We start from the raw sequence: 25,484 nt of genomic DNA on the forward strand, positions 1-25,484 counted from the left end.
AGACCAGAAGGAAATGTTAGTACATTCATATATTACCACAGTTCAAGTCTTTAAAAAAATGATCAAACGTATGAAATATTTCATAAACTCTGTTCCGATCCAACTTTTAAAATAAACTTCAGTGAAATGACTTTGTATCAAATTTCATGAGCCCTTATGTTTCTGAATATTATTACCAAAAAAAAAGAAAAATTGATTTCATGTGTTGTACTAATTATTTAGTAAGGTTTTAAGCATCGATAATAAAATCATTGGTTTAAAACAAAACATAAAAGTGTGACGATTCGATGCTATCCATCATAACACGATTATAAATAACAACATGACATGATAAAAAGCAATCAAAATAAAAATACAACATTAGAAAAGGAAACGGCGTTGCATCTGGTAGGGTTCGAATCAACGTAACCTTTTTTTAAGCTACACCAAAAAATATTTGTACAAATATTTCACAATGCTGTCCCAAACGAAAACACTAGAATGCGATGTACACGGGTATACAATCCTATTATGAGACACACTATTCCATTGGAACACGTTCCCTAGCAAAGGACTTGTTATACCAGACACATGTTATAAAATAAACGAGCTAATTTGTCAGGCACAAATATCTTCATCAACTGAGCAAACACAAACTATCACATCTACCAAACTCGTGGTCCCACGCCATGCTCTGATCACGTGGTCACCAAGACCAAATAACTCCACACAAACGACTGTCGTAGAACTCCACCTAATAAAAAAAAAGCTCCCACTTCCAGATCAATTGCACATTAGCAGACCGCGGGGCCGTGCCGAACTTGCTCTCTCATAGCCACCTTCAGAGTTACCCCTCCAAGCCACCCTCGGAGTTACCCCCTCCAAGCCACCCTCAGAGTTGCCCCCCTCCAAGCCACCCTCTCATGGTGTCTGTGTTGTGCATCCAGTGTGATTGCTATGGGACTTCCATCAATGATTCAACTCCGACCATTCACTGGCACTTCCTCATTGATCCTTTCACACCGCACTGGAGTTTCAATGGCCAATTTGACAGATCAAACCAATGATCTACAAGTAGAATGTGCATTATTCAAATCATAACAACAGACTATACAACTATTTGCTGAAGAAAGAAAACATCAATCGATGTACATAGAACACTTTGTACACATGATTGTCTGGTCAATTCAATAAACAAATAGTAGTAACTAGTAAACATTAAGTGGTACAATTAAAAATTGTATTTTAAGACAATGGAATTGTTTATATAGATTATTATTTATTTTTTTTTACAATTATTGATTGTAAGGAGAACTTCAACCTTTCAATGTACAATGTCTGACACCTAGTTTAGATGCGTCATGAAACAACATAAAAAATATCAATTTTGTAATGATCTCATTTGTACATGTCAGTGCATAGAGCGTATAACTGTTCAGCTCCTATTGCCTCCAATAGAAAGACAAAATGTATAAGAGACTGTCTTTGAGTTGTACATTCTAGTTCCTTCAGAGAGCATAGCATGTGGTGGTATTGACGAGATCTACTGTCGCTATTACCGAATTTATTTGTTTTCAAGTTAACACAGTCTTGTGTTTCAATTTTATGTCTGTTAGTCTGTCAGTCCATCACGCCTTGAACGTAAACAACACTGAGGTGGTGATTATGCTAATGAAACAATCTAACGACTAGGTCAATGTGAAATGCGAGCACGTTTTGATTTGCGAACATTAAATCAATACATGGCAAGGATGGCAAAACATGAAGAAAAAAAAAAGGTACAGACTTTAATGGTCTGACTGAAAGTTAGCTCTATGCTAGTAGTCAGTAATTTAACGCTACCAGTAATGGATGCAGAGCTTAGCTAGGAGTTTTCCATCGTTTGGAGGTCTGGGTGGGGGGGGGAGGCTTGACCTCTTTGGGGGCTCCTGCATTTGCGTACTATTTCATTTCTAATGTAAAAAACACTCATTTGGGGGCCCCCCTCAAGTGAGGGCCAGGGGGATTCTCCAATTCTCCCCCTCCTCCCCTACCCTAGCTACGCCACTGAATGGATGACCAAGAGTGAATGGACATCAATTTTATACAGATGTTCAAATGTGCACAGCAAGCTATACATTTGTAACTAAATTTTCGGAAAATGCATTTGGTTGAATTCAAACTAGATCTATGTCAATGAAATCATTAAATGTGCTATGTCTTTACAGAATACTGTCCAGGCTGAAGTACTCTAAACACTTATCACGCAGGAGCAGCTAATTCAGAATAACTCTGCTAGTTTTTAACTATCGCGGTTCTAACATACACTTCATTGTCTCCCATTGTGCATCAATAGAGAAAATGTTTCAATACTTTCGGGACTTGATCTGATCCGATGCACCGCGAACATCTCTGCGCTTTGTCTCTGTAGTTCCACGTTTTCCTTTCTGAAAACCAACTATTTACATCCCGAAGGAATCGAACTTACGCCCATCAAACCCAAACAAAAAAGCTTCACTTCTTTACAGACAAATGTTCTGATTCACTTGTTCGAAATTAACCTATATTTGGCTACGGGCATTTCGTGTATGATTGAAAGGCACACCGTAGACAAAAGGTCAGGGGGAAATGAACAAATGGGCTTGAAAACTAAATCAGTCGGATAACAAAATCAAAGAACATGCTGCATGATGTCGCTTTAACTTTCAATGTAAAATTTAGTTAGCATAGTGTTGTTTCCTTCATGACAGAAAAATTTAGGAATTTGAATTCACATAGTTCTAGATGAGCACCTAAACTCTCATAGTTCTAGATGAGCACCTAAACTCTCATAGTTCTAGATGAGCACCTAAACTCTCATAGTTCTAGATGAGCGCCTAAACTCTCATAGTTCTAGATGAGCACCTAAACTCTCATAGTTCTAGATGAGCGCCTAAACTCTCATAGTTCTAGATGAGCACCTAAACTCTCATAGTTCTAGATGAGCACCTAAACTCTCATAGTTCTAGATGAGCACCTAAACTCTCATAGTTCTAGATGAGCACCTAAACTCAGTGGAAGAATGTCAAGGATGTTGAACAACGTTTTGGGCAAACTTTCGTTCATTTTTTGGCCAAGAAACAGGTGAAACATCTCTGCTGTGTGAATTGCAAGAAACAGGAAAAACCTCTGTTCTGTGAACTGCAAGAAACAGAAGAAACACCTTTGTTCTGTGAACTGCAAGAAACAGAAGAAACACCTTTGTTCTGTGAACTGCAAGAAACAGAAGAAACACCTTTGTTCTGTGAACTGCAAGAAACAGAAGAAACACCTTTGTTCTGTGAACTGCAAGAAACAGAAGAAACACCTTTGCTCTGTGAACTAGGCAGCTGATGTATCCAAACAAGATCTCACTGCAAATACACGTTCTTTCTGTTTCCGCTCCTTTCAACCACGTGACTCGTTTTACCAGGAATTATGACAGACCGTTTTGTGGTTGCATCAGAAACTCTTCAGCCAACAGCAACCGCAAACCTTTCTTCGTCGTTTTCTTGGGAACACACACATAGCACTCCATGACAACAACGCATTGAATAGTAACAAATCCTATAAATAAATGTAAAAGGACCACAAATAAACATCATAAGACGGACTTTTATTGTTTTCATGGCGGAAGTAATTTTTTTTTTCAGATGGAAACTTTAACTCAGAGGAAGAATACATATTCACTGCAAAAATAATTCGAGCATTCAACAAATGCCAGACTCAGGGCCGGCCTTAGGCCTATTTGACCGATTGCTCCGCAATTTACATTTACCATATCACTATCAAGCATGGCTCTTGTCACAGGCTTTTAAAGATGTGGGGCTTAAAGGGTTAACACATTAAGTGTATCGTACGATAGGCGTAATTTAATAAATTAACCCACTGACACCTATTGCGTTTGGCTTGCTTCCTAACTATGTTGTAAAAAAATGTTGATATAGGCCTAATGATCTAATAAATAATAATAGTTATTGTAAAAATAACTATGCCAACATCCATTAAATGGGGTCCCGCAATTTGTAAGGCCGGCTCTGACCAGACACATTTCACGGATGTTCCTCCCTAATTCAAGGCTACAAGTTTACTCAGACCTCATCTGCATAGTTAACATCTTTCCTTACACCTGACCTCATTCAATGAAACTTAAACCAGGTGACGATTTATAGTAACGTGAATCAAGTTTTTAGACAGAACGTCTTGATCTAGATAGGGACCTGGTCCATACAATGGCTACTTTTAGTTTCTACTTTATTCGTGAATGAAGTTAAATGTTGGATGTACAAAACTTGAATCCTTTATATCAACCTATAGTAGTAAGGGTGAAGAGCTAAACTGATCGTGCGTTAAATGTGGTGGGTTCCAACCCCACACTGGTCTATTTTTTTGAATTGCAACTAAAGCATGAACGTTTATTATACTCTACTATTAGGACATAAAGTAGTCATTCATTTCTTAAACATTATCGACCTTTTTTTCACTTTAGTTCAGTCAAGCATTTTTCTTGCATTAGACTTAGACCGAGTCTAAGCTCTAAGATATCTGGAAAGAGACTTGTATGTGTGTTACTCACGTGCAGAATGTAGCGGCTACGCTCCGTTGGCACCCAGGCAAGGATGTAGTCACGTGCCATTCCTACTTCGTGTCATGGGCGTGTTAGGTGTGTTGTCAATAATTGAACACACACTCTCACTCTAGAACACAACACTTCTTAACACGCGAGAAGAGAGAAACCCCCAAGAGAAGTGCTTTTAATTCTGAGTCCTAAGAGAACTGTACCGCACCGTTCCTTGCTTGTGAGGGTGTGTTTTCTTTTCCTCCAGTGACGGGCGTGTCACCGGGACCCTAAAGTTAAGTAACAGTCTCCACAGCTCCTATTGTCACTAGATCAATTAACCATCAAATGCCAAAGCGTACGGCGACGTCGGTTGGTGACCCCCTTTACGGCCCTTCTATCACACACGGATTAGAAAGCACACACCCTTCTCACGCAAACTGACTTCCGGTCTCTCCCGCCCCCCTCTTCCCTTCTCTGTTTTCCCTTTTCTACACACAAAACACTTGTTTAAAAGAAAAAAAAATGTAGCCGACACCATGTGGAGGGCCCGGAGGTCGCCACAAACGCATGAGAGAAACTGGGGACGGGGTGGGGGGTGGTGGTTGGGGGGGGGGGTGTTCAATGCATCGCGTGGCCCAGGTCTAGGCATGTGTTTACAAAATACTAGCGACATTTATTTTGTCGTGTCGTCTGGACCTGACTTGATTGACTTCCATCGTTTAGTTTGCCATCCCAGACGTTTGCTTCTTAGCGACTGTGTGCCGTGTTTGAGGTAACAAGTTCTGGAGGGAGACACAGCTCATAAACTTGGTGTTGGAAAAGAAATTTTTAAAAACAGTTTCAATAAGATGAAATATCAACTTAACGACATGTCTTCCTTACAATTCCTCCTATCAGCTTGCAAACTCTTCATGGAAGTTTAAACACTGGGTAAACATTGGGTGGGTGTGTATTTCGAAAACGGCTCTAACGACTTACTAGTAATTTAACAGTTTATAATAATTTGGCCACTCTTTTGAAAACCCCGGCTCGAACGTTAAAATTTAAAAAAAAAATATAATCATCTTGAAATTAAACTTGGCTTATGTTGTTTTTTTTTATTTTGCACACGGCTTCATCGGGAATTCCCGGACTCACCTCAAATGTATCTTTGTATTCAGTAAAGAGTGGAATATATAACTAGACGTACAGGAACATATTAACATATTGTGCACTGACTTATGTAGAAACCATGAGCTGGACTGTTGATAGAAGGACTTGATACTGCAGAACTCACTGGAAAGACTTGTTGCAATATTGAAACATAACAAGACATAAAGACATGGAGAAATGAAAGACTAACATCACATCTAAATGTAATAAAGAAGGAATCGATTTCAATTTTATTTTCAAAATGCTTTACACAGATAGATAAATAAGATAGATAAGAGAGAGAGAGAGAGAGATAATAGATAGATAGATAGATAGATAGATAGATAGATAGATAGATATGATAGATAGATAGATAGGTAGATAGATATGATAGATAGATAGATAGATAGATTGATAGATAGATAGATAGATATGATAGATAAATAGATAGATAGAGACTATCAGTAGCAATACTGTATTATGGAAAATTGTAAAATCAAGTCAGATACAGAGGTCAACACGCAGCCTCAAGTTAGATACAGAGCTCAACACGCAGGCCTCAAGTGAGATACAGAGCTCAACACGTAGGCCTCAAGTGAGATACAGAGCTCAACACGTAGGCCGCAAGTTAGATACAGAGCTAACACGTAGGCCTCAAGTTAGATACAGAGCTCAACACGCAGGCCTCAAGTGAGATACAGAGCTCAACACGCAGGCCTCAAGTGAGATACAGAGCTCAACACGTAGGCCTCAAGTCAGATACAGAGCTCAACACGCAGGCCTCAAGTGAGATACAGAGCTCGACACGCAGGCCTCAAGTGAGATACAGAGCTCAACACGTAGGCCTCAAGTCAGATACAGAGCTCAACACGTAGGCCTCAAGTCAGATACAGAGCTCGACACACAGGCCTCAAGTCAGATACAGAGCTCAACACGTAGGCCTCAAGTCAGATACAGAGCTCAACACGCAGGCCTCAAGTGAGATATAGAGCTAAACACGTATGCCTCAAGTGAGATACAGAGCTCAACACGTAGGCCTCAAGTCAGATACAGAGCTCAACACGTAGGCCTCAAGTGAGATACAGAGCTCAACACGTAGGCCTCAAGTCAGATACAGAGCTAAACACGTAGGCCTCAAGTGAGATACAGAGCTCAACACGTAGGCCTCAAGTCAGATACAGAGCTCAACACGTAGGCCTCAAGTCAGATACAGAGCTCAACACGCAGGCCTCAAGTGAGATATAGAGCTCAACACGCAGGCCTCAAGTGAGATACAGAGCTCAACACGTAGGCCTCAAGTGAGATACAGAGCTCAACACGTAGGCCGCAAGTTAGATACAGAGTTAACACGTAGGCCTCAAGTTAGATACAGAGCTCAACACGCAGGCCTCAAGTGAGATACAGAGCTCAACACGCAGGCCTCAAGTGAGATACAGAGCTCAACACGTAGGCCTCAAGTCAGATACAGAGCTCAACAAGCAGGCCTCAAGTGAGATACAGAGCTCAACACGTATGCCTCAAGTCAGATACAGAGCTCGACACGCAGGCCTCAAGTCAGATACAGAGCTCAACACGCAGGCCTCAAGTGAGATACAGAGCTCGACACGCAGGCCTCAAGTCAGATACAGAGCTCAACACGTAGGCCTCAAGTCAGATACAGAGCTCAACACGTAGGCCTCAAGTCAGATACAGAGCTCGACACACAGGCCTCAAGTCAGATACAGAGCTCAACACGTAGGCCTCAAGTCAGATACAGAGCTCAACACGCAGGCCTCAAGTGAGATATAGAGCTAAACACGTATGCCTCAAGTGAGATACAGAGCTCAACACGTAGGCCTCAAGTCAGATACAGAGCTCAACACGTAGGCCTCAAGTGAGATACAGAGCTCAACACGTAGGCCTCAAGTCAGATACAGAGCTAAACACGTAGGCCTCAAGTGAGATACAGAGCTCAACACGCAGGCCTCAAGTCAGATACAGAGCTCAACACGTAGGCCTCAAGTCAGATACAGAGCTCAACACGTATGCCTCAAGTCAGATACAGAGCTCAACACGTAGGCCTCAAGTGAGATACAGAGCTCAACACGTAGGCCTCAAGTCAGATACAGAGCTCAACACGTAGGCCTCAAGTCAGATACAGAACTCAACACGTAGGCCTCAAGTGAGATACAGAGCTCAACACGTAGGCCTCAAGTGAGATACAGAGCTCAACACGTAGGCCTCAAGTCAGATACAGAGCTCGACACGCAGGCCTCAAGTGAGATACAGAGCTCAACACGTAGGCCTCAAGTCAGATACAGAGCTAAACACGTAGGCCTCAAGTTAGATACAGAGCTCAACACGTAGGCCTCAAGTGAGATACAGAGCTCAACACGTAGGCCTCAAGTCAGATACAGAGCTCGACACGTAGGCCTCAAGTCAGATACAGAGCTAAACACGTAGGCCTCAAGTTAGATACAGAGCTCAACACGTAGGCCTCAAGTGAGATACAGAGCTCAACACGTAGGCCTCAAGTCAGATACAGAGCTCAACACGTAGGCCTCAAGTCAGATACAGCGCTAAACACGTAGGCCTCAAGTTAGATACAGAGCTCAACACGTAGGCCTCAAGTGAGATACAGAGCTCAACACGTAGGCCTCAAGTGAGATACAGAGCTCAACACGTAGGCCTCAAGTCAGATACAGAGCTCAACACGTAGGCCTCAAGTCAGATACAGAGCTCGACACGCAGGCCTCAAGTTAGATACAGAGCTCAACACGCAGGCCTCAAGTCAGATACAGAGCTCAACACGTAGGCCTCAAGTTAGATACAGAGCTCAACACGTAGGCCTCAAGTGAGATACAGAGCTCGACACGCAGGCCTCAAGTCAGATACAGAGCTCAACACGTAGGCCTCAAGTCAGATACAGAGCTCAACACGCAGGCCTCAAGTGAGATATAGAGCTCAACACGTAGGCCTCAAGTCAGATACAGAGCTCAACACGCAGGCCTCAAGTGAGATATAGAGCTCAACACGCAGGCCTCAAGTGAGATACAGAGCTCGACACGCAGGCCTCAAGTGAGATACAGAGCTCAACACGTAGGCCTCAAGTGAGATATAGAGCTCAACACGTAGGCCTCAAGTGAGATACAGAGCTCGACACGCAGGCCTCAAGTGAGATACAGAGCTCAACACGCAAAAGTTTCGAACCCCAACCATCTGTGGCCCAGGAAACTTCCTTGGAACCATACTTACAGTGCAATGCTAATAACTCTCCCTCCCCCCTTTGTGTGTCTGTGTGTGTGTGTGCTCATCTTTTTTTTTCTTGACGAAAATTGATTTTCCTTTTTACTTGTTAACGATGGACCTTAACGTTAATTAACATCGTGTGTGTGTGTGTGTGTGTACGCACGTGTGTATGTTTTTGCATGTGAGAGAATATGTGTGGTAGGGGGTTTGTGTCAGGGAGAATAATCCTCTCCAGTGAAATGTTATTATAATGAGTAACAAGCGTTTGGGCCGATGGACGCTAAGAAAGAAACCCCTATGAGTCAGTACTAAAAGAGAGTGAGCGAGAGGGAGGGGGGTGGGCACTCTGGTTTATACCCCTCAACTACCAGCGGCATTCCACCGCCCCACCCTTCAAGGCCCATCACAATTTTGTATTCAATCTCTCCAAAGATTGTTCTTGAAAATCTGAGACATTGCAAACATAGAACGCGGTGCATGTTGGAACTGACTATATGAGACAATTTCTCAGTGTGTTTGGTGCCTTGATGTAAGGGAGAAAAACAAAGAGAGAATACTTCTAAATCTCTTTGTTTTGTCAAGAGTATCATTGTTCAGGTTTTAAATATCTAGTAGGCACATACAAAAACGTATGCCAAAAACGAGATATGCAAATCTAGAGTTGAAAAATTAAAGGATTTTCGTTCCAGAATTTCTCCCCGTCGTGCTAGGGTCATTGGGTCGTAGCTCCAAACATCGAATTCAGCTAAACCGCGTATTCATTTCTAACGCCGAACTTGAATAAAACTTGAGCGAATTTCTTTTCAACAAAAATGAACGAAACTTTTATTGACCAAAATACACACAAAGTCAACTACACTGTGGCTGTATGTAGAAACATCAAGGGAAATAACACCATCTTAATTAAACAAGTTCAATAAGATGCAACTCGCTCTAAAAACGTACAAGTCTTTCCGTCACTGATCTCCAGATTGTTTTCTCATCTCAACATTCACACGTATTTATAACCTCAACTGCAATGCTTTGCATTGTTAAATCAGAATCTATTCCAATTTCTTCTTCTACGTTCTCATTGTTATGTTGGAGTGTTCATATGACTAAACCAATACATGAGATGAACTGCCCAGTGGTTTCCAAATCAGGGAGCTCTCCATATAGTTTCCTTTCTATTGGGGTGTTTTGGGGCCAGTGTCTTATACGGGCCTCTTCGTAAAGAGAGCAGTTTTGGAGGACGTGGTCGGCATTCTCTGGTGATACTCCTTATTTCCAACTAAACAGCCATGCAATGTTGAGAGTTTCTCAAGCTGTTTCCTTAACGGAACACTTCGCACATTCAGAGTATTAAGCTTAATTTTTAGATAGATTAATTCACGTGGTGACCTACTAGTTAATTATTCCAGTAGTTGGTGGAACACTAGGGTTCCGTGGAGCACAGTTTGGGAAACAATGGTCTAAGACTAAGTCGTGATTTCCCGTTGTCTTGTACTCCTGGTTGTCAGTTACATGAAGTAAGTGTTGTTTGGGCTTTGTCTAGGTTGCACCAGGTTATGTGTTTGTCTAGGTTGCACCAGGTTATGTGTTTGTCTAGGTTGCACCAGGTTATGTGTTTGTCTGGGTTGCACCAGGTTATGTGTTTGTCTAGGTTGCACCAGGTTATGTGTTTGTCTGGGTTGCACCAGGTTATGTGTTTGTCTAGGTTGCACCAGGATATGTGTTTGTCTGGGTTGCACCAGGTTATGTGTTTGTCTAGGTTGCACCAGGATATGTGTTTGTCTAGGTTGCACCAGGTTATGTGTTTGTCTGGGTTGCTCCAGGTTATGTGTTCGTCTAGGTTGCACAAAGGTTATGTGTTTGTCTAGGTTGCACCAGGTTATGTGTTCGTCTAGGTTGCACCAGGTTATGTGTTCGTCTAGGTTGCACCAGGTTATGTGTTCGTCTAGGTTGCACCAGGTTATGTGTTCGTCTAGGTTGCACCAGGTTATGTGTTTGTCTAGGTTGCACCAGGTTATGTGTTTGTTTAGGTTGCACCAGGTTATGTGTTTGTCTAGGTTGCACCAGGTTATGTGTTTGTTTAGGTTGCACCAGGTTATGTGTTCGTCTAGGTTGCACCAGGTTATGTGTTTGTTTAGGTTGCACCAGGTTATGTGTTTGTTTAGGTTGCACCAGGTTATGTGTTTGTCTGGGTTGCACCAGGTTATGTGTTTGTCTGGGTTGCACCAGGTTATGTGTTTGTCTAGGTTGCACCAGGTTATGTGTTTGTCTAGGTTGCACCAGGTTATGTGTTTGTTTAGGTTGCACTATGTTATGTGTTTGTTTAGTCGTGGCAGCAGAGACTAAAGATCTAGATACTCAATCTCGATATTGTGTCAACATGTGGTTCCCAAATTTTTTGCCCTAGGGTCACTTAAATTTCCGAATCACGGGTTGCATCACTGCATTAAGTCCTCGAGTCGTACTGAGACCAATCGTTTTAGAAGACAGGAACACTAACCTGCGACGCAGGGGCGTAACTAGGGATTTGGGGGCCCGGGGGGATTGACCTCTTTGGGGGCCCCTTGCATTTTGACATTCGACATATGACATGAGATAATGTACGCAAATATATATAAGCCCAAAATCAAATTGGTTCAGTATATCAGTAAACTTAACAAAAAAATAATCATGAAGACTCTTTTAATGAATAATGCCGTTGTTTATTAGTTAAATAATGCACAAGTGACAAATCTAAATTGATATCGCTTCACGTCGTTCATTATTTGCAGCAAAGAAATCTATAACATCAACTACATCGATACTTTCTAGTATTTGTGACTTCACTGACATTAAAACCATGATAAGCCTTTCTTGCGTCATTTTGCTCCTGAGATAGTTTTTGATGAACTTGAGCTTTGAGAATGATCTCTCACATGACGTAATGGAAGTGGCCTGAGTTAGCGGTATTCGGTGGAGGTTGCAAAGTTTGAGCACACGTAATTACCATATGAAGCCTTTTTCCTAAATATGTCTATTGGTGATTGTATTACTGGTTGAAAAGTGCTCGTGCATCAATGACATCCTTGAAAAAGCGATTTTCCATTTATTTCATCATACAAACAGGAAAAGTAGCACAGTTTGTCATAAGCGTGTCTTCATCTAACAGGTGTCTTGGTTCAAGAAGAAGCCCAAAGGTATCCATTTTCTTTTCAGCCTTTGGAATCTGCCCTTCATCTCCATATAAAATCTGTCCAGCACTTCTGTCGCAACACGTTTGAATTGCAGTTCTGTTGACAGTCCTACATTAGAACTCAATTTCCCATCAAGTCTTTTCTTTCTTCTGGTTATTTTGATTACAGGTAATCCATAGTATTCACTATCTTCATTTGCTTTTTCGATGGATTGGGTTTTTGTCAGTTTCTCATCATTTTGCAGAAAGCATGAAAGGGTACTAATTTCTTTAGCAGCTTCCCGTATATGCAGTCCAGACTTTTGTAGTTTCTTTTGAACTATATTAATTGGGCGCAGGAGCTTTGACCAGAATTCAAGATAGGCAAAAAAATTCTTAATTTTCCACTGCATGAAGAAGATTCTGTGCTAATATTATATGGTATTAAGTCATTGTTGGTTGTTTATGTTTTGTGCGAAAGCAAAAGCATTCAGAGCATACAAAAGTGGGAAAGATCCATATCTCGTTATGCTCGAGTATAGAAATACTCCGATAAGTAGACTGCCGTATTCACCATCACAACTGCTGACAAGTAGAAGACTCAGGGAATCATTCCAACTGATCCCAAACTATTGAAACCATCGGTAGTTGAAAATGCAGAGACATTACTCAACGAACGACAGATGAAAAGCAAAGTGAAATACGATGCAAAAGCTAGACTACCTAAAGATTATTCTGTCGGAGAGTTCGTCTAGGTCAAACATGCCAGAAAGCAGTTGTCATAAAAAAACATTCAGCACCCAGATCTTAAATCATAAAGACAGACGATGGAAAAACATACAGAAGAAATCAACGCTTTTTGAATAAGAGTTTCGATGAAGACATCTCTGGGTACTATGATACCGATGAAGACAATGAACTGCAAACTATTGGAACAAACGAAACAGACAGTTATAGACCAATGTCTAGAGAACTTATTGTGCCAGTCAAGACAACCAGAAGTGGACGAATTGTTAAAGTTCCTAGTAGACAGGGCCGGCCTTAGGCCTCTGCAGCCTATGCGGTCGCAGTGGGACCCACGCTTTCATAGGCCCCGCGCTAATTCTAAGTATTAAATCAAACCATTATAACGTAAATAAATTAACATGGTTTTCGCGATCTCCTGATTTTCCAGGACCTCCAGGAAATCTAATGAAAAGGTAAAATATGCGATATAGTCCTGAACTTTTTTTGAATTTATTCAGATCTCCTGAAGAATAGACCAAATTGACATTTTGGGGTGCCTATAAATAAAAAGTGGCATTGCGAGCTTTCATTTGATAAAAATTTATTGTAAAGGACGAAAGTAGGCCTATTTTCAAAATAAAAAAAAAAAATTTTGACATTATGCTTATCCCTACCCAGACTAGGCCCCGCGCGATCCGTTTCGCATAGGGCCCCGCAAATGCTAGGGCCGGCCCTGCTAGTAGATATCACTCTTAAGAACTTTAAAAGGAAGGGTGTGATAATAACTTCAAAAGGAAGGATGTGCTAATATTATATGATATTACGTCATTATTTTTGTTTATGTTTTGTGCGAATGCAAAAGGATTAGATGGAAATAAAAAAGGGAGTTTCCATTGAATGGAGGAAAGATAAATAGAGGGGTAATAACTCGAGTGAGAAGTTTAATTCTGAAATTATAGACGCCAAACCCGAATAATGGACTATTTTAGCATTGTTAAGAATAACTTTTAGATCTGTTATACTCGTTTCTGTAAATTTTGGTTCAAGGTTAAGTAGTGTAGCCACACAATACTCGCCATTTAGATCTATTATTAGTAAAGGTAACAAGATAACTGGAATTCGCTGTATATCATGCAGTTTTATTATTTTTTAAAAAAAACTTTGATCTCTGTAGGAAAAAATATTTTTAAAATGTCAACAAAGTCAACGTACTGATAGACCTAGATCTAGGTTTAGTCTTTGTGATACATTTCATCTATAAATGTTGAAAACAAAAAGACACCTGTTGACACTATTTGTCAATCAAATATATTAATTAATGTATTTACAAATTTATTTCGGACACCCATTTGGGGCCCCCCCCTAGGTGGGGGCCCGGGGGGATTTTAAAATTCTCCCCCCCCATCCCCCCCACCCCCTTAGTTACGCCACTGCTGCGACGTCGCAACCTGCAGTTTAGACCATTAGCTCGTTGCGACGTCACAGATCCGTAGAAATAGAAAATTCATACACTCTAATTTTCCCGACATATACAGTGTAAAATTATAGCGATGTTTCAAAAGCGAGAGAGAGAGAGAGAGAGAGAGAGAGAAATTTGTAAACCGAAAGTTTGGAGGGACTTTTTTGATAGCGAAACCCGAGAACAGGAGTGTAACAGTCATCTTCTCATTTTCTTTCTAAAACTAGTAGTTTTTCTCTGTTTATCAATTTTCGTTGAATATCCTCTCACTAAACTTAATTAACCTAAATAAATACAGTCTGAGTTACCTATTGGAGTTCATTAATCATCTTCTGTCTCTATTGTATTTTCTTGCTCTCTCTCTCTCTCTCTCTAATGCTCTCCTCTCTCTCTCCCTAATGTTCCTATATCTCTCTCTCCCTAATGTTCCTATCTCTCTCTCTCCCTAATGTTCTCCTATCTCTCTCTTTCTCTCTCTCTCTCGTCTTCCCCTCTTTTCTTCATTATTGCAACATCCCCCTTAAAGTCCACATGTGGGCGTTCAATATTTCCCAATTCCCTTGAACCGCTATAAGCAATGTCATCAAAATAGAATTTGTTTCAGGATTTCCATTTTGTCTGAAATTGTTTTCATTGGACGATACAAGAACTTTTGGTTCAAAAAAATTATTTATTAGCGGCCCCTGAAAGGGGAAAAGACGCTATTAGTTTTGTGTGAAATGTCTGTCCGTCTGACCGTCTGTCCGTCCGTCCCGTTTAGATCTCGTAAACTAAAATAGATATTGAAAATCGGACATCACAATATTTTAGACCATTCAAAGTTCTGATGCAACGGCTACTTTTTTTTTTCTGATAGCGAAAAATCTAATTTTTAAAATCAGTTATGCAAGTATTTTTTTAAAGAGAAAAAGCTAATTAGTATGCATTATAAGTTAGACCTAATTTAAAACGAATAGTAATCTTATAAATTTTATTTTCCGGGAATTTTGTATTTTAATGCGGAATTTTTTAAATTTTTTTTTTAGGATTTGATTAAGAGATAGAGCCTTTTCAAAACAATTAGATAAACTATAAGACATCAGTTAGGCCAAGTGGCTGAGCGGTAAAGCGCTTGGCTTCCCAACCTGGGGTCCCTCCCGGGTTCGAATCCTGGTGAAGACTGGGATTTTTAACTTTTGGAATCTTTGGGCGCCTCTGAGTCCACTCAGCTCTAATGGGTACCTAGACATTAGTTGGGGAAAAGTAAAGGCGGTTGGTCGTTGTGCTGGCTACATGACACCCTCGTTAACCGTAGGCCACAAAAACAGATGAACTTTACATCATCTGCCCTATAGACCACAAGGTCTGAAAGGGGAACTAGTTAGGCCAGGTTCACATTCACTTTACATTCACTTTCCTCTATCCTTTGATGTGGTGGACCGTTGGGGCACTACACAAGATCTGTTAACCTTCTTTCTCCATTCTTATCTCTCATTTGTCTTTGATATTATTTCATTCGGATGTTCTTTCTGAAAATATTGAAGCCTGCCTGGGTGGATCACTTCGGGGGCCGATTTTGAGTTTGTGTTTCGACACAAACTGTCTTTTGTAACCTTGTGTATATATATATATATATAATGTCTAGTTAAGATAAAAGGGAAACGAGAGACTAAGAATAAATAATATTGAATGGGAACTACATACAGGAAACAAAACATGACTCTTATCCGTTTGACGTTTGCAGTACAGAAACTTTAAGAATAAATAAATTAAATTAAAAAAAAAATAATAATAAAAAATTCTTAGCATAAACTGTTAAACTATATTTTCTAATTCTACATAATTATAAAAAACAACAACAATAGAGTATAATATCACACATGGGCGTAGCCAGGATTTTTTTCGGGAATTTTTTTTTATATATATTTATGTGTGTGTGTGTGTGTGTGTGTGTGTGTGTACATATTCTTTATTGCATTCTGACCCTTCATTCTTTCGGAAGAATGTGCCCTAGAATGGGTTGTTCCATGAATTAGTGGGAAAATTGTAGATTCCCCGCCATTACTAGCAAGGGGGTCTGGGGGAGCGCTAGGAGCTCCCCCAGCGCGGGGCGAAGCCCCGCCGCCAAGCACTATTTCTGGTATTGAAAGCCAACAAAATGCATATTCTGAGGTATCTACACTGCATTTTCCTGCTATTAAAAAGTTTTATTTCAAAAACCTAATGTGCTATTCTTACTGACTTAGACCCTCCCGCGCCGTTTGGCGCATTTGCCGTCAAGCTGTTTCCATAAAAATCTGTCACTGGTAATGTCTGAAGCCTCTTCCCACCTGGCATGAGGACCTCAATGAATGAGTGGCGTCAAGATGTACTAGGATAGGATATCATTGCAACTCTTCTTATGCGTCATTCATTTTGTCGGAGAACATGTCCCGCAAACCTCATGCGTCGCTCTCTTACAATCTTACTATGGGGTCGACTCCAAGTTCGGCATAGGATTTCCTTGATTTAAACCCGATCTCTATAACTGACTCCTAAAATCTGTCTTAGCCATCTTTGTTGAGCCACATTTAGTGTTTTTCAATTTCGGCAGATGACTATTCACTGTAGTTTATTAAGGGAGCCATGCCACTGGTAAAAATGTGTAACCTCTCTTGAATACGCTCTTGGAATTAAGTGAATGTAGTTTGCTTTAGACTTTATATCGTCAAAATCATCTAAAGGGGTTTTAAACTTTAAAAAAAACGCCATCTGTAGAAGAGGGGTTTAAACTCAAAACCCTCGATTAAATTGGCTACGCTCAAATAATTTTAGTGTGTAATTTGCTTTTTTTTATATATTGAAGAGGTCTTTTTTAGCATCAACCCCTCTGAATGGGCGTTTAAACTCAAAACCCCTTTTGGCTACGCTAATAGCATTTTGAGTGCGTAATTTGCTTTTTTTCTTACACTGAAGATTTTTTTTTAGCCTCAAACCCCCCTGGCGTAGGGTTTAAACTCAAAACCCCTTTGGCTACGCTCATAGATTTTAGAGTGAGTAATTTGCTTTTATTTATATTGAAGAGGTACTTTTTAGCTTCAAACTCCACTGGAGGGGAGTTTAAACTCAAAACCCCTTTGACTACATTCGTAACATTTTGAGTGTATAATTTGCTTTGTTTTTATTATTAAAGAGGTATTTTTTACCTTCGAACCCCGCTGAAGTGGGGTTCAAACTCAAAACTAAGTCAAAACCCATTTAGCTACGCTCTTAACATTTTGAGTGCGTAATTAGCTTTTTTTTATATTGAAGAGGGGGTTTATCGTAAATTTTGAAGGGTGTTTTAAAATCAAAATCTCCCTTAACTGTGCTCTTGGAATTAGGGGATTTTCGTTTGCACTTTTTTTTTTGTTCTGTTTTATAGAAGAGGGGGAGTTAACTGCAAAAACCCCAAGTAGGGGGTTTAAAACTCAAAACCCCTGGTAGGGGGTTTTAAACAGGGGGTTTTAAACTCAAAACCCCATTGGTTGTGCTGGGGCAAGTGATGGTTTAGTATTAAAATCTCACCTAAAATAAACAAAATCAAAGCAAAAAATCATTCACTAAATTCCGATCCCCCCCCCCCCCCCAGGGATTTCATTTCGTGGGGGGGGGGGGGGTGTTTGAACCCCAAACCCCACCCCCCTGGCTACGCCCATGATATCACATGACCTCCATTTTTACTTACGTATGTCCCATTTCTCTTCGTAATTCTCTCATCACCATTTGGCTCATCATTTTTATTTAAGTCTAGAAGTAACTTATTGATGAAAGTTGCTTCTTTTTTCTTTGAATAATATATATATATATATATATATTTATTTATTTATATATATATACACACACACACAAAGTGGAGGGCTAAATTGAAAAATACATGTAAAAAATGGCCATGTAAATTTAAGTCCTAGAAGCCTTACAGCTTAGTGGGTAGAGAGCTAGGAAGCAGGGGACGTCACTCCAACGTTTTATTTCCACCAGTTTCTCAATAGCTACATGGCTCCATAAATTATGTCCACCCTTTCAGTGGTATCATGTAATAAAGTTGACACTATACTGATAATGACATCTACACTTGGTAACATAGATTTCAACTCACACTGCAAAGTAGCAACATGTAGTACCACAGCTCATTGTTCAAAAGATAAGAAAAAAAATATTTTAGATTTAAATAAATTCCCACTGGGATCACAATAGACTGTCCACTATGTAATTACTTCTATTCTCACAAGATTCTTAATTTTTTTCAAAACCAACCAAAAAAAAAGTTTTCTAGCCAAATTCTCAGTTTAACACTTATTCAATAAACACACTTTTTAAACATACATTTCGATCTCCAGAGATTTTTTTTTTTTTAGATCAGATTTTTAAAAATTGAACTGTGCCCAGATATACTGAGCGCGATTTGACAAGGAAACTTTCAAAGTGTCTGAATGACTAGATGAGCCAGACGCTAGAGTTGTACCAATAAACACTGTGATTACAACCTCAACATGAATCTCTAACTCTACTACTCTTTCCCAACTAGACACTGACTGAAGAGTTAAACTTTGACTAACAGTACACCAGTGTTTCTCAAACGTTTACCATAGAGGTCACATCTTCCCCCCCCCCCCCGCCAAAAAAAATGTTCACTCCCTAATATACCACCTGGGGGTTCTTGGGAATCGCTGTAAGTGTGGGTTTTCTTCCATTTAGAGGTTTAGAAATCTATTCTAAATCTATTCTACAACCGTCTACAACGCAATTAGGAAGTTAGTGAGAAGAGAGAGGGCTCAATCAAACTGGTAGAGGAGTAGAACGTGTCGATCCTGAAGTGTGAGAGACATTCAGTGGAGCTTGTACTCTTGTAATGGACTTGGTCGTTATAACTTTTGTAATGGTCGTTATAACTTTTGTAATGGTTGTTATAACTTTTGTAATGGTCGTTATAACTTTTGTAATGGTCGTTATAACTTTTGTAATGGTCGTTATAACTTTTGTAATGGTCGTTATAACTTTTGTAATGGTCGTTATAACTTTTGTAATGGTCGTTATAACTTTTGTAATGGTCGTTATAACTTTTGTAATGGTCGTTATAACGTTTGTAATGGTCGTTATAACTTTTGTAATGGTCGTTATAACGTTTGTAATGGTCGTTATAACTTTTGTAATGGTCGCTATAACTTATCTTTCGTGTTGAGCCAGACAGTTTGTAGCGAGCATGTTTGGTTCACGCCATAGACGGCAACAGAACGTTGGTAGTAGGTCTCTCAGGAGAAATGTGAAGGTTTGCACAGGTAGACTATAGAATCACATTTGTTCAGACCTACTGTGATGTCTTCGTTAAAAAGAATGTTTAGAACAGAAACTGTTCCTCTAAGACTCGTCTACAACCTAAAGTCATTAACGTTAATGTTTAGATTATTGTTAATATTGTGGTTTTAACTTGATTTATACTGAACTATGGATTTATAACTGCAAGGCTAATACAGAGTTGTGTCCTTCAAACTTATAACCAAGTGTTCTTAGGAAAAGCAAAGGGACAGAATTGTGATTTTTCCAACTCTGATGTCAATATAGGCGGTAGCTTCCCTTCTTATTGGTCCCTTAGAAATGTTTATTTCAAGTTTTGAAAAAATATTTGAGAAGTTTTTGAAAATAAAAACAATAATGCATCGGAATTGTTAAAAACAATGTATTATGAAAATGACACAATCAGAGTATATAAAGAAGAGACTTAATATTCGCTCGTCATCTGTATAGTAGCTGTACTGGACCTATACGGATGGTTACTTGCTTAGTGCAAGGTATATGTCCATGTATAGTTAATCACATCCAGGAATCGCTTTATATGCTTAATAATTTTCTCGCCCAATCTTATAACCTTCTCTCTCTCTCTCTCTCTTCCTCCCCCCTCCTTCCCCCCCCCCCCCTCTCTCTCTCTCTCTCTCTCTCTCTTTCCCCCCCCCCCTCCTTCCCCCCCCCCTCTCTCTCTCTCTCTCTCTCTTTCTAATGTTTTATCCTAGAACGAATGACATCATGTTGACGTCTCTCATCTGTAGAGAGAACTGCACATTTATTATTAAACCAAATCCCTTCCAGCTTTGCCCCAGTTTCTTATTTTTAATCTTCCAATGAGCTAATTCTAAATGACTTGAAACTATAAGTCGTGAACATGATGACCACTTTTTTTTTTTGTTTTTTGTGGAATCCACAGAATATATTTTATTTTAACATCACATTAGTGTGGATGTAGAGTTGAAATATAGATTGTACATTGGAGGCCTAAGGATACCTCACGGACATTGTATAAAAATATATATACGTCTTAAAGCATGACTTTAACTTTTAAAAGTTTATTTAAAGTATTACAGTATTAAGTGTAGAAGTTGAATATCAACAGTCCTGGTTTGAACGTATCTAAGTACGTCCATTTTATTTAGAGCCCTAAAGCTCCATTCTCTCCCTTATAATCTCCCCGCGTCGTCTGTTAGCAGACGTCATATGTTTAGACTGAGATGAGATGATTAGCAGGAAGTAGGTCAAATCTCTCCCACAGGGGGCTAGAACATTTCCACTTCTGGAAGACAAACTCCATCAAGCTTCGCCTGGGTGAGTAGCCAGACTGTGAGACGCGAGCACGACCAGTGGATATAGATATATATAATTGCTTAAGTTTTGGGTGCCCAATTAATATAACAAGAACAAACACTCTAAATAAGGAACAAGGAAGCCGCCTCCCATTGGTTGGAGCCTCGCACAGGACCAAAATTTTTTATACTTTTTTAGAGAACAAAAACTGCGAAACTTGGATCGAATCTTAAACATAGAACCCTAAATCTCCCCTACAAGCCTAGCTAAGCTATTTTTGTATTTCAATAGGAGGGGGGGCACTTAATTCAATTCGCCTAGGGCCTCCAAATACCTCAAGCCGGCCCTGAATAAATCTATTAGTATACTACGAAGTGATAAGTATAACCAAGTTTGTACTTCAACATCAACTTGTTTCTCTTAAATGTTGATGTACTCCGAAAGAAGATTTTCCTTCAAGTATCTGCAGCAACCAGTATTGGTAAAGTGTCAAGGTTTACAACGCAGAAGAAAGCAAACATGTCAACATGTGTTATTGTCAACTTATTTATTTGTTAATTTTGATGATCTTTTAAAGCTAAAATTCCTATTCTTAGTTTGCAGTCTCTTCATGAATGTGTGGGTCAAAAGGAAAAGTTAAAAGGATAAACATTATTTTAGGTATATTTCCAAAAAAGCTCTATTAATTTTCTAAAAAGTTCACTGTTTATGTATTTATCTTTGGAAATAAATTCACCAGCTTTTTGGTCACACAATGTAAAATTCTGGTTCGACCGTTATACATTTTTGGAGATATACGTATCTTGCAATGAACTATGGGTTACGTCTTTTATCAATGAAATTTTTCCGAAAGAAGTGAAGCAAAACAAATGCATAATTCTATCTGGGTTTTATTTAATCCCCCCTCCCCCAACTCAACCCACCAAATAAATAAAACAAGCAAAATATGAAAATACTCCTTAAAAACATAACTTATGTAAGGGAAAGAACTCAACACTTACAACTACATCTCTCAATAATGTTGAAGTTATTTCCCTTTTTCTATATCAGACAATATAAGTAATCACTAATAAATAACTGACTAATGGGTTAATATTTTCATTCATTTATGTTTTGTTAGGTACAATAAATGATTATTTTAAGTTTCAACTTGATCCAAAAATGGTTGTGGGGGAAATAACCTGTACACTTCTCTAAGGAACAAATCCCTACACATTTAGCCATGTCTGTAAATACTGAAGGTTTTCTTTACCCTGTTGGTATCATGCTAATTAATTAATTCCCAGTTACTAATCGACTAATTTGTTAATGTTTGTTATTGATTCATGTATTGTCTTTACCAATGAATAATTGTGCAAAGTTTCAACTTGATCCTGAAATGGGAGTGGTAAAAATAACTTGTTCAAACTTTTTACAAGACTGACAGAATGAATGTAAGCTTTGAAATAAAAAGAAATTCTAGTTTTAATTCAACGAAACAAAAACAAAATAACATGATTCAGAGACATTTTGTTTCAGGTTGAACATTAATAGAATGCAGTTATGTAGTTTTTAATAAGAATCTAGATCTAGTGTTGAAAAGAAGTCAAAACGAATTCAGTAGGCCGATGTCTGCTACCAAATTATTTTGGCGCGCTACTGACGTATGGATGAAAGAAGTTATGGATCAACTTTTGAAATGAAAAACTAGAAATTAGAAAATAAAATACACTCAAGTCAATCAAGTCATAGCTATTCACAACAAAATAACAAACAAAAAATGTCCTAGAATCTCTTTTGGTTAGAGAGTATCCACCATTACTACAGCCCACCAATGTCTCCAGCACTGATGGAACAGTGTCGGCTGACTGTCACTTGAAATAAAATGTTTTGCCTGTGGACTAAGCCGCAAGTAATCTAATCTCCCTCCGACCTACACGACGGACAAGGACTATAAGAAGATTAGACTCCATTCTGTGTTCAGACCATTTTATTCGCTCTGGCACTCCATGCGGGTTTGGAAAAAAAGAACAAGTCACAGATATTCATTCGTCATATAATAGAACATCTGACGTTTTATTGTCAGAGAAAGTATCTTTAAGCTAAGGATACAAACAGTTTCTTAAGCCATTGAAAGTAGTCCAAGTCAATGATAGAGAAAGTATCACAAGGCATTGACAGAAAAAGTATTATAAGTCATTGGTAATCAAAGTATCATTAGTCTTGATACACAAAGTATCATTAGTCTTGATACACAAAGTATCATTAGTCTTGATACACAAAGTATCATAAGTCTTGATACACAAGGTATCATTAGTATTGATACACAAAGTATCATAAGTCTTGATACACAAAGTATCATTAGTATTGATACACAAAGTATCATAAGTCTTGATACACAAGGTATCATTAGTATTGATACACAAAGTATCATAAGTCTTGATACACAAAGTATCATAAGTCTTGATACACAAAGTATCATAAGTCTTGATACACAAAGTATCATTAGTATTGATACACAAAGTATCATTAGTATTGATACACAAAGTATCATAAGTCTTGATACACAAGGTATCATTAGTATTGATACACAAAGTATCATAAGTCTTGATACACAAAGTATCATAAGTATTGATACACAAAGTATCATAAGTCTTGATACACAAAGTATCATTAGTATTGATACACAAAGTATCATTAGTATTGATACACAAAGTATTATAAGTCTTGATACACAAAGTATCATTAGTATTGATACACAAAGTATCATAAGTCTTGATACACAAAGTATCATAAGTCTTGATACACAAAGTATCATTAGTATTGATACACAAAGTATCATTAGTATTGATACACAAAGTATCATAAGTCTTGATACACAAGGTATCATTAGTATTGATACACAAAGTATCATAAGTCTTGATACACAAAGTATCATAAGTCTTGATACACAAAGTATCATTAGTATTGATACACAAAGTATCATAAGTCTTGATACACAAGGTATCATTAGTATTGATACACAAAGTATCATAAGTCTTGATACACAAAGTATCATTAGTATTGATACACAAAGTATCATAAGTCTTGATACACAAGGTATCATTAGTATTGATACACAAAGTATCATAAGTCTTGATACACAAGGTATCATTAGTATTGATACACAAAGTATCATAAGTCTTGATACACAAAGTATCATAAGTCTTGATACACAAAGTATCATTAGTATTGATACACAAAGTATCATCAGTATTGATACACAAAGTATCATAAGTCTTGATACACAAGGTATCATTAGTATTGATACACAAAGTATCATAAGTCTTGATACACAAAGTATCATAAGTCTTGATACACAAAGCATCATTAGTATTGATACACAAAGTATCATAAGTCTTGATACACAAAGTATCATTAGTATTGATACACAAAGTATCATAAGTCTTGATACACAAGGTATCATAAGTCTTGATACACAAGGTATCATAAGTCTTGATACACAAAGTATCATAAGTCATTGATAGGTAAAAGTATCATAAGTCAATGATAGGTAAACGTATTCTCAATTGGTATCTCAAGTCATTGACAAAAAATATCTACAACATTGTCATTATTTTAGTGAGTCTGAAATTCGTTACCCTAAAACTGACATGACATTAAAAAGTGACAAGAATATACTGCTGTCTATGTATTGTTAAATGCCAAGGCTTTAGTATGTTATTTTGAATAGTGTACATGATACAAGCACATAGTCTATAAACTTATCAACAAAGAGAAACATTTAGTTTCTCTACCTAGATATGACTTTCACAACTAGTAATCCCTAGAGAGTCAGACTGATAGTATTACAAGATCTCTCATTTACCAATTTTATTTTCTTCTTGTAAAACCTAAACTCAACATTTCCCCGCTGTCTATTGACATTGATACCTAGTTCTAGACGACCTACATTATTTTTAAAAATGTGACACTGGAGTTTTTTTTTATTTGTACAAAGCTTATATCCACTGACTCCTTCCGTCCGTCTGGTAGACATTTTGTACACGTTAGTTCTCCCATTTCCTATTCTGGGATCAAGTTGTAGACTTGCACAATTAGTCGATGTCCCTAACAAAACATGAATCAATTTAAAAAACAAGAAATGAATTAATTAATGGTAATTAATTTGATTTAATGTAGAAAAGGGAAATAAATTTTTACAGTATTAAGAGATATCGCATAAAATGTGCAGTTCCTTTCCTTATATAAGATTTAAAAAAAAAGTAATTTTAAATATTTTGCTTGTTCTGTAAACCAACTCGTCTTCACAAAGATTATACGTATAACTAGACCTCTCAGAGAAGTGATACTACGTGACAGATAGGAGAAAACTAGACCTCTCAGAGAAGTAATACTACATAACAAAGAGAAGGAAATCTAGACCTCCGACATCAACAAAACTAGACCTCTCAGAGAAGTAATACTACATAACAAAGAGAAGGAAATCTAGACCTCCGACATCAACAAAACTAGACCTCTCAGATGATCGTGACTCTAACCCAACAACAAATAAATAGTAGAGGTCAAGTAAAGATTGGTCAATGCCAGTACAAGTGGCTGATGTTGCTATGACCTTTACAAAGAATCTTACCACCCAGCACCTCTCTCGCTATTTTAATAGTAAGATTTCTCATTCAAAGCCCAAAACCTTCGCCCAACTCATAGAAATG

At 38.5% G+C, this 25,484-nt stretch overlaps 1 protein-coding gene across 4 annotated transcripts in view; it reads right to left on the bottom strand.

Moving 5' to 3' along the window:
• The window catches only part of LOC106072479 (rhomboid-related protein 3-like), a 131,110-nt gene that overhangs the window by 21,432 nt on the left and 84,194 nt on the right, over positions 1 to 25,484 (bottom strand). For 2 of the 4 annotated variants that reach the window (XM_056021143.1, XM_056021141.1), the window contains exon 1: positions 4,553 to 4,970. The exons of 1 other annotated variant lie outside the window; for it this stretch is intronic. In XM_056021143.1, coding sequence (XP_055877118.1) covers positions 4,553 to 4,612 — 60 coding nt within the window. In that variant the 5' untranslated portion in view covers positions 4,613 to 4,970. Of the gene's footprint in view, positions 1 to 648; positions 863 to 4,552; positions 4,971 to 25,484 lie in introns of those variants that run through there. One more of the 4 variants, XM_056021142.1, reaches the window with a different exon arrangement.

The sequence above is a fragment of the Biomphalaria glabrata genome, chromosome 2 (assembly GCF_947242115.1).
Source record: "Biomphalaria glabrata chromosome 2, xgBioGlab47.1, whole genome shotgun sequence".
Lineage (NCBI taxonomy): Eukaryota > Metazoa > Mollusca > Gastropoda > Planorbidae > Biomphalaria > Biomphalaria glabrata.